This window comes from Mandrillus leucophaeus, unplaced genomic scaffold (genome assembly GCF_000951045.1).
Source record: "Mandrillus leucophaeus isolate KB7577 unplaced genomic scaffold, Mleu.le_1.0 Scaffold731, whole genome shotgun sequence".
NCBI classification, from domain to species: domain Eukaryota; kingdom Metazoa; phylum Chordata; class Mammalia; order Primates; family Cercopithecidae; genus Mandrillus; species Mandrillus leucophaeus.
The window spans coordinates 190201-200683 of NW_012107931.1; the positions used below are offsets into that span (position 1 = coordinate 190201).

General features: G+C 38.7%; 1 protein-coding gene across 6 annotated transcripts in view; it reads right to left on the bottom strand.

Annotated features, from left to right (window-relative positions):
- Positions 1-3960: 3960 nt before the first annotated feature.
- PCMT1 (protein-L-isoaspartate (D-aspartate) O-methyltransferase) overlaps positions 3961-10483 on the bottom strand; it is a 59904-nt gene continuing 53381 nt past the window's right edge. For all 6 annotated transcript variants that reach the window (XM_011965656.1, XM_011965654.1, XM_011965655.1 and 3 more), the window contains one exon: positions 3961-4765. Coding sequence is in view for 3 of the 6 variants with exons in the window: in XM_011965654.1 (XP_011821044.1) it covers positions 4753-4765 (13 nt within the window). In the remaining 3 variants the exon portion in view is untranslated. The remainder of the gene's footprint in view (positions 4766-10483) is intronic.

Below are 10483 nucleotides of genomic sequence, written 5' to 3' on the forward strand. Positions count from 1 at the left end.
GTAAAAAAAAAAAAAAAAAGGAAAGAAAAAGCCAAAAAGATGAAGCCAGAAGTGGGGAACCAACAACCATTATTGTAGCAACGATATTAGAAGGATTAAGGATAAGGAAATTATTGGACTTGATTCCCTTTTTGTTTGAGACGGAGTCTGGCTGTGTCGCCCAGGCTGGAGTGCAGTGGCGTGATCTCAGCTCACTGCAACCTCTGCCTCCTGGGTTCAAGTCATTCTCCTGTCTCAACCTCCCAAGTAGCTGGGATTACAGGCACACCCCACCACACCCAGCTAATTTTGTATTTTTAGTAGAGATGGGGTTTTGCCATGTTGGTCAGCCTGGTCTCAAACTCCTAACCTCAGGTGATCCACCCACCTCAGCCTCCCAAATTGCTGGGATTAAAGGGGTGAGCCACTGCGCCCGGCCTGATTTCCTTTTTATCATTATTACAATACACAAACATTCCTTGGCTCCTTGGGTCAGCTGGTATTCTTCAAGTGGGATTCTTTCAGCAGCCCTCTATTTGAGCCAGGTGCTAGGTTCAGTGAGAACACAACACTTATCTTTCCGGAAAATGGTCAGAGGAATCCAGAGATCCAACTGAAATCCAATCAGAACCCATTTGTTTTACTGTTCAGTTATTTAAGAACACAATAAGTTGCAGGAAATGATTTATACCTAGAAGAATTTTAGCACTTACCTAAAATAAGGTATGAGCCTCTGAACCCCATTTAGAACACTAAAAATAATCCATTTATTTCATTTACAATATTAGTGTTCAGTTACCATACTCACTCATATATTTTAGTAACGTATCAAACTACTGAAAATTTGTTAACATTTAACTGAAAACCAAAAATACCCACCTGGCTAATGAAACAAAATTAAGCAGCTTTGTTTCCTGGCTGACAATGACCAAGAATAGCTTCAAATAATTTGTGAGCATTATCACTCAAAAATGTTATTCTATTTTAGATCAATTGAATTTTTAGGATGCTTTAATACAGGTACATTATACACCAATTTTAAAAGTTCAGTGGCCCAGGCACAGTGGCTCACACCTGTAATCTCAACACTTTGGGAGGCCAAGGCGGGTAGATCCCAAGGTCAGGAGATGGAGACCATCTTGGCTAACACAGTGAAACCCCGTCTCTACTAAAAATACAAAAAATTAGCTGGGCGTGGTGACACACGCCTGTAGTCCCAACTACTTGGGAGGCTGAGGCAGGAGAATCGCTTGAACCCGGGAGGCGGAGGTTGCAGTGAGCTGAGATGGCACCACTGCACTCCAGCCTGGGTGATGGAGTGAGGATCTGTCCCCCCCAAGAAAAAAAAAAAAAGTTCAGTGAACTTTTTTTGAAAAATGGCACTTTTTAAAATTAGGGCAGTGGAATTTAAAATACTTGCATGAACAATGTTATGGATTATTTTCCCCCCAGAATGTCATTTTCTTCTAATGTTATTGACTAGAAAAGAGTTGAAACTCTCGGCCGGGTGCGGTGGCTCACACCTGTAATCCCAGCACTTTGGGAGGCCAAGGCAGGTGGATCACTTGAGGTCAGGAGTTCGACACCAACCTGACCAACATGGTGAAACCCCATCTCTACTAAAAAAGTACAAAATTAGCTGGGTGTGGTGGCGCATGCCTGTAATCTCAGCTACTTGGGAGGCAGTGGATACATTTAAGAATTGCTTGAACCCCGGAGGCGGAGGTTGCAGTGAACTGAGATCGCATCATCACACTCAAAAGAAAGAAACCCTCAATAAAAAGCTGATATTCATAATTCAGGCTTAGATTTTATTAGTGGTGTTTATTTTAAGAGAGAGGGTTCTTAGGTTTCTACTAGAAGGGTGTAGGAAAGATTTTTTAAAAAAGAGAGGGAGAGACTGAGTCTTACTCTGTTGCCCAGGCTGGAGTGCAGTGGCACAATCATAGCTCACTATAGCTTTGCTCACTACAGCCTCGAACTCCTGGGCTCGAGCAATTCTCCTGCATTAGCCTCCCAAGTAGCTGGGACTACAGGAACACATCTCCATGCCTGGATAATTTTTATTTTTTGTAGAGACAAGATCTCACTCTGTTGCTCAAGCTTGTCTTGAACTCCTGGCCTCAAGCAATCCTCCTCCCTTGGCCTCCCAAAGTGCTGAGATTACAGGTTTGAGCCACCATGCTTGGACAAGATTACATAAATTTTGAGAGTTTGATTTGGCCTTTAATAAAACCAAATCTATAGAAAAAAATCTCATTTCAACAGGATCTCACTAGACCGGAACTTTTTGAAATGTTTTCATTGTTGCCCTTCATATTATGTAAAGGAATCACTTCTACTAAGGAAAATGACATAAGGAAATGTTTTAGAAATTATGAATACTAAAGATAAAGGAGACTACCTATACACACACACACACACACACACACACACACATATCTTACAGAAAAAAAAACTCTTAGGCCTAGCTAAAATCCATTATTTCCATTTCTACCCATTTATTCATGCTCCTTAAAGCCCTTTCCTGTTTATTCAACATTCTACAATTTTAATTTATAAACATGTAAAGTCCAAGAGCAGTGCTTGAACAATGCTGAAGGCATAGCACTGTCTGTACTAATCAGGTGGCATTTAAGTTTGTCTTATCATATTTACATAATTGTCTCCTCAAACAGACTTCACTCTTGAGAGTAGGGGCCTTTTTCTATCCCCAAAACCAAACATAGAGACTCACATATAGTAAAATGTTGGTAATGGCTATGAAAGACGCAGATCAGTGGATACATTTAAGAATTTAAGTTGTAAAGAAATTAGACCTTTACAACTATTTCAAATGGACTAGTCCTGGACCACAGGAGTTCACGGCCTGAGTATGGAAGCAATAAACAGCAGCAAACTGAAGCCAACCATAAACAAACTCTCAAGTTATGGGCACCAAATAATGCTAGTTTCCTGTGTCTAAGACCTTAGCCAAGAAGAGGCACTTGTGAAAAGATGTATGCACAATTTTTAAAAGCCATTTTATTTATTTATTTATTTATTTATTTATTGAGACGGAGTTTCACTCGTCACCCAGGCTGGAGTGCAATGGCATGATCTCGGCTCACTGCAACCTCCGCCTCCCCAGTTCAAGCAATTCTCCTGTCTCAGCCTCCCTACTAGCTGGGATTACAGGTGTGTGCCACCATGCCTGGCTAATTTTTGTATTTTTAATAGAGAGGGGGTTTCACCATGTTGGCCAGGCTGGTCTTGAACTCCTGACCTCAGGTGATCCACCCATCTCGGCCTCCCAAAACTGCCGGGATTACAGGCGTGAGCCACTGCACCCAGCCTAAAAGCCATTTGTAAAGAAGTAATATACAAGACTTTTTTCAAGAGCTCGGGGGAGTGTCTCACATGGCCACAAAGGTTCTTTGCCAGAATTACACACATGCACCCAGTAGAAGGGCTTTGCTGGGAGTGCTGATTCTGCTCATTCTGGAGCTTATATTTCCTCAGTTCTAGAACTCCTAGAAAAACTAACATCTTATTATAAAAGTTATAAATCATAACATTTAAATAAGATCCCAAAGTGCTACTGCCTTCTTAGAAATTCAGCTATAGTCATCGTATTAATAAATGTATTTATAGGTGAGAGATGGGTTTTCGTCTGTTCATCCTCAATCCTGTTCTTTCCTGACTTTAAGTCAATTCATTCACCACTCACTCATCAGCATTTATTGTATAGCTACTACAAGACAAGCCCTGGGCTAGGGAGTCAAAGAGAAATGACGACTGAAGTACAGTCCTGGCCCTGGAGCAGTGTAGTCACATTCTGCAATGTAGTCACATTCTGCAATGTACAGTTGGATTAATGCTATTTACTTACTCAGACTTCGCAAAAGGAAACAACCAGAGAAATAGTTTTTTTCCTGTGATCGTAAACACTCCCTATCTGGTGGATTTGCTGTTCTTTCTTCTATATTCAAAAACAACCAATGCCTCTTTTGCTTTTAACTTTATTTGGCAAAGCAGCACTGCATAAACTGTTCAAGAACTGGGACACAGCTTACACAGCATGTTAAGTTCATGTACATTATCAGCAGCACATTAGTAACAGAAAACAACACTAAACTACAAGTCTCCTATAATTTTGAGAGAGAGAAGGGAAGAACTAAGTCAGTTATGTCCAATCTGAACAGCTGAGTGTTTACAGGACATCACCTGCCATCTTAAGGTTTAATATTTACAAATGCCTAGTTTTAAGGTAACAAAGCAGCTGATTGTATCTACAACATGCTATTCTATGACACCACATCAAAAGCTTTAAAAAGAAAGCTCATCTCTATTTTCTTAGTAGCATCTAACAGACATCCAAATACCAAGAATCTTAACTTGTGAATGGTGGTGTTATCCAATGCACAAAAGCAATCTGATAAATTAATATCAGAACAGAATTAAGTGTCCAAGAAAAGAAAAACCACTCCTCAAAATCAATTGACAAACTAAGTTTTCCATTTTTCAGAACCCTTTCTTTTAATATTTCCAAGTAAAATATAGGCATGTTAAAGTAATATTACACAAATTTACACTCTGTATCCTTCCTCTACCAATTTGGCTCTGTGCCTCTTTGAAGAATCAGAAACCCTAAAAAAAACACACATTTTCATGCTGAAAATAACAGTGTAACAAAGTCCAAAACAAGCTGTGATGGTGTTGGTTTTCAAAAAGCTTTGAGGACTGAGATGAGCAATCCACTGTAATTTTATACTGGTCAAGCTGATGTTGCTTTTACAATTCATCCCTGTGAGGATAAAAGAGAGAAATACATTAGTAGGAGTTACACACTGCCCAATTTGACTTTATAATAGTTTAGATACAACTATTAAGTCAATAAAAATGCACTGATCACCAAGCAACATATTTAAAAGATAAAAAAGCAAACAATCCAAGTGAAAGCAACAGAGGGGTCAGCCATTCCAAACATCTTCCATGCCACTCCAGAATGAAGTATGCAACCTCAAGGGCGTGAGTTCTTTTTTATTTCTAAAAATAGATATCTTCCTTCAATGTCAAAATTCAGAAAAATTATCTTTTAGACCTATGTTCATCTTTACACTATAGTAAAATGACAACTTAAGTGTTTTAGAGTTCAAATGAGTTAATAGTTACATTCACAAAATTGGACAAAAATGTGGTCTTTTGCTCAGAATGTCCATTAGCAATTGTGGAGTGGGTCAATCTCCACCTAAGCTCTCTGAGAGAAAAGGCATCATCTGTAGGTATAATATACCTGTCAGCTGATTTCATAAGGCAGCTTTATCAGCTCCAAAAGAAACCATTCGCTCAGCCAGGTGCAGCACTGTACCAACAACTGCCAGTGAGAGGAAGGAAGGAATAAAAATGCAGTCTAAAATAAACTGTATGGTATCTCAATTATACCTCAGTAAAACTGTTAAAAGTGAAAAAATGAATAAAACTACGAGAAAAGCCCACAAGCCTCATAGCTGAAGGTAATCTGAGTGAAAAAAACGAGAACTTTAGGGGTAAAAAAGCAAGATATTGATAATTAAGTCTCAAGTGGTTTAAGAAAAAGGAAAAAAATTACATATATGTATATATAGAAAGAGGGGAAAGAAATGTAGAAAAATGATAATAATTGATGACTCTGGATGAAGAGATTTAGGAGTTATTTGTACTATCCTAGCAACTTGTCTGCAATAAAAATTAAAGGTAAAAGTTTTGAAAAAGTTGTTAAATTTGAAGGGAAGAAGAAATAAAGAGCTCATATTTCACAAGTAAGTGGGGGTAAATTACTGGACAATTTTTTAAAACTAAATTTTATAAATTGTGCAAGAAAATATTTTAAAAATTATTTCTCCAATAAGCTGCCTTTATCCTACAGTATTGGATTATCTATTAAATGACAAATTATAAGTCTGCTTCCTCTTACTACATTCTACCAAATAACAATATTATAATTCTCATAGAACAGCTTTTACTTAAACTCATGCAGGTGTTAAAATATTTCGTCTACAAAGAATTACCTGCAAAGTGCTCTATTCATAAACTAAAATTCACTTGTGTTTTTAGAATATGAATTGAAGAGATTGTTTTTCTTGTTTTGACTTTTTCTTTCTTTTTTTTTTTTCTGAGATGAAGTCTCGCTCTGTCGCCCAGGCTGGAGTGCAGTGGTGCGATCTCAGCTCACTGCAACCTCCGCCTCCCTGGTTCCAGTAATTCTCCTGCCTCAGCCTCCGAAGTAGCTGGGATTACAGGCAGGCACCACCACAAACAGCTAAATTTTTTTTTTTGTAGTTTTAGTAGAGACAGGGTTTCACCATGTTGGCCAGGCTGGTCTCAAACTCCTGACCTCAAGTGATCCGCCTGCCTCAGCCTCCCGAAGTGCGGGATTACAGGTGTGAGCCACCATACCCAAGCCAAAGATACTGTTATTTTTAAATAATTTACTACAATTTGGCCGGGGGCGGTGACTCACACCTGTAATCCCAGCACTTTGGGAGGCCGAGGCAGGCGGATCATGAGGTCAGGAGATTGAGACCATCCTGGCTAACATGGTGAAACTTCATCTCTACTAAAAATACAATTAGCCAGGCATGGTGGCATGCACCTGTAATCCTAGCAAGTACAATTTACCTCCTGCAAGACATTAAGTATACTGTAAAAAAATTCATGCCCCCTCAACAACATAGTACCATTTTCCCAACTATCCTTTCCATCTAAAAAATACTTTAAAAAAAGAAATTAGGTTTGTAGACCTGAATTTTAAAATTAGGGGTTCTAGGGAAAAACAAAAATTTGCTGCCAGCGCATGCACAATCTTGTAAAAGCCTATTACTCTAAATCCATGTAACTTTCAAGTTATTAAATTTTTCCCAATGTTCCAAATTCTATATGACCATTTCTTTATCTGACTTACATGCAAGGATCATTTACAATAAAAAATAGCGTGTACTAAATATTTAGAAAGGCTCTTTAAAATTGCTATATACTATGCTAAATATATTCATTAGGTTAATAACTATATATTTCTACTAGTATATAATTATACATAATTTAATTATTAGATTTTAATAACTCTATGATACTAACATTTAGTCTTATACATTCTTTACCAATAATAAATGAAAAGATATACTATAAGGAAACAATAATCAGAATCCATGAATGTTTTCTAATAATTTCATGGATCTTCCAAGGTAATAAAAGTGTTGTACAATTTGCTTTGTATGAAGCATTATGAGAGACAAAAAGAATTCCAAAAGTAACAGAAATATATCCCTTCTTTTAAGGATGCAATGTATGTCACAATACTGGAACATATGTAAAGAGATTAAAAAGGAACAATATAGAATATGGAACACAGGATCAATTGGATCCCTTAGCACCAATACTGTCAATCTTGGAAATGCAGTCAATTCCTAACATCTTTTTCACAGATGCAAGGCACTTTAAGAAGATATCAATAAACAAAGAGCTTATGGAATAATAAACTTGAACATTCCTCAGTTTCACAAACCAAAGATGGACCAATTACACTAACTCTTGTGACTATTAAAAACAAAAATAGTCTGGGTGTGATAGCTCACACCTGTAATCCCAGCACTTTGGGAGGCTGAGGCGGGCGGATCACTTGATGTCAGGAGTTTGAGGCCAGCCTGGTCAACACAGTGAAACCCTGTCTTTACTAAAAATACAAAAATTAGCCGGGTGTTGTGGTGTGTGCCTGTAGTCCCAGCTATGCGGGAGGCTGAGGCAGGAGAATCACTTGAACCCAGGAGGCGGAGGCTGCAGTGAGCTGAGATCGCACCACTGTACTGCAGCCTGGGTGACAGAGTGAGACTCTGTCTCAAAAATATATATAAATACATAAAAGTAAAAATAAAGCTTTTACCAGAAAATTAACAAAATATTTTTACATATAAATATATTTATTTAAAATAAAATACATACTTAAGAACTATTAACTTTCTGTAGCAACTAATACAACTATTACATATCCATAGTCATGAACACAATTCCACAGATTCTAGGTGTCTGGCCTATAGATCTGGCATTGTCTCCCCTTCTATTAATCCACTGAAATTACAAGTGACATCTTTCCAAGTGTAAAAAGACTCAAGTCTACATTCAAGTTTGGATCTTTACTTGGTACTAGAATTCCGCATGTCCACTAATTCTCATTTTTAAAAATACAGTTTCTGTCACATCTCCTCAGCAAAAATGGGATCTCATCCTCATCAGAGCACTGCAATTAGCTCTGGATTCCTCAGTAAGAAAGGTGGAAAGCTGGTGAGACACAAGAGAAGGTTACTAGGAAAGTATTTAATGAGTTAAAGTAATCCTGAAGAAAGTTTGAGGCTGGTGGCTCAAGCCTATAATCCCAGCACTTTGGGAGGCTGAGGTGGGTGGAATGCTTGAGCTCAGGAGTCCGAGACCAGCCTAGGCAACATGGCAAAACCCCTTGTCTACAAAAAAAAAAAAAAACAAGAAAATCAGCTGAGTATGGTGACATGCCCTGTGGTCCCAGCTACTCAGGAGGCTGAGGCAGGGGGGTCGCTTGAGCCCAGGAGGTTGAGGCTGCAGTGAGCAGAGATCATGCTACTGCACTCCAACCTGGGTGACAGAGAGAGACTGTATCAAAACAAAACAAAATAAAACAAAACAAAAACAAAAACAGAAAGTTTGAAAGAACAGAAATCATGTAGCCTGGCAAGAAGTTGACTAGGGAACTTTTTAGATGATAATTCCCAGAAAACAGTGACAGTTTTTTAGTTGTAGCTATCTACCCACTTCTCTCTATCCTTACTAACACTGCCTTAATGCAGACCATCATCATTTCACTCCTGAATTGCTATAACCACTTCCTGTTTCTGACTCGACTTTTGTCCCTTCCCAGGCTACTCTCTACATGACAGCTGGAGTTATCTTTCTGAAATGTAATTCTGATCACTTCACTGCCTGGCTCCCTACTGTGAGTCTGAACACTACCCTATAACTGCCTATTCATCTTGGTCTTTGCATCTCCTACATAACTGTAAGCTCCATGAGAGCAGTCAGTTTCAAATTCACAGCTGACGACTCCTGGCACCTAGTACAGTAACTGGCCTAGTTGGCATATGCATATTGGTTAAATTCACAAATAATATTAAGATCCTCATGCTGAAAAATATTTAACAACTGAACAAATGGCCAAGGAAAAGCATCAGATGTTTCTTTTTCAAAGGCAATTTAAAATACACTTTTTTTTTCTGTCAAGAACAGTTACATTGGCCTAAAAAGAACAGAAATAGTGCACACAAAAACTAGAGGACCCTCAAATCTATTCCAGACTTAAATTTTAAAAGAAGCATGGGTACCTACTTAGGGGAAAGGGAAAGGAGGTAGTGGTGAGAACTGATTTCAGACCACGTTTGCCACAGGGCCCCTTCCTCCGACTTCTGGTCTAAGTGATGCCCCAGTAAGAGAGCAGAGAGGGGAGATAAGAAAGCTGAGGTGACTCAGAGACCTAGTAGTAGCCACTTCCCTCTCTCACTACAGCTCCTGTCAGGAACCAAGCTCCCATGCCCTCCACCCCGACCCTGGCTGTCCCTGTTCTCAATGGGTTTCAGTACAGTTGTTTCCTGCTACTTCCCCTTTAGGTCTATAATGGTAAAAGCTTCTTGCTATTACCCTGGGTGTCCCTGATCCCTGGGTATAACAACATCCTTTATTTGTTTCCATAACCTTTCCCATATTTCTCTGAAAAGTCCTTTCATTAAAATCATTTCAAAATCCTGTCTGAGTACGCCTTCTGTTTCCTGGCTGGATCCTGATTGACAAGTTTATCGACACAAAGAGATATTACAGATGAATGGTCTCTTCAGATTTTAGGTTAACTATTGATGTTGTCCCCTCTAAAACATCCTATTTTCCAGTAATTTTTTAGGCCAAATTTTTTTTTTTTTTAATGTGGTAGTTTGGTTTTTTCCCAATTTAGTTTCTAGATTTTATTTTACCTTTATTTATATTATTTAAACTTTAAGAATTACAATCAAGCAACCATCTTTTTAATTAGAACCAATCTCTGGATACAGGAAAATGTATTTCAACAAAGAGATTTTAAAAATCTACAACAGAAAAAATTGGAAAGTCCTCTTGGTACAGCTGGAGAAAATTTTTTTTTCTGATGGTGCAAACATGTAAATTTGCTTGATTTCTTTTTTTCTTTTTGAGACAGAGTCTTGCTCTGTTGCCAGGTTAGAGTGCAGTGGCACAATGTAGCCTCACTGCAACCTCCGCCTCCTGGGTTCAAGCGATTCTCCTGCCTCAGCCTCCTGAGTAGCTGGAATTACAGGTGCCCGCCACCACGCCCAGCTAATTTTTGTATTTTTGTATTTTTTTAGTAGAGATGGGTTTTCATGATGTTGGCCAGGATGGTCTCGATCTCCTGACCTCGTGATCTGCCCGCCTCGGCCTCCCAAAGTGCTGGGATTACAGGCGTGAGCCACTGTGCCCAGCC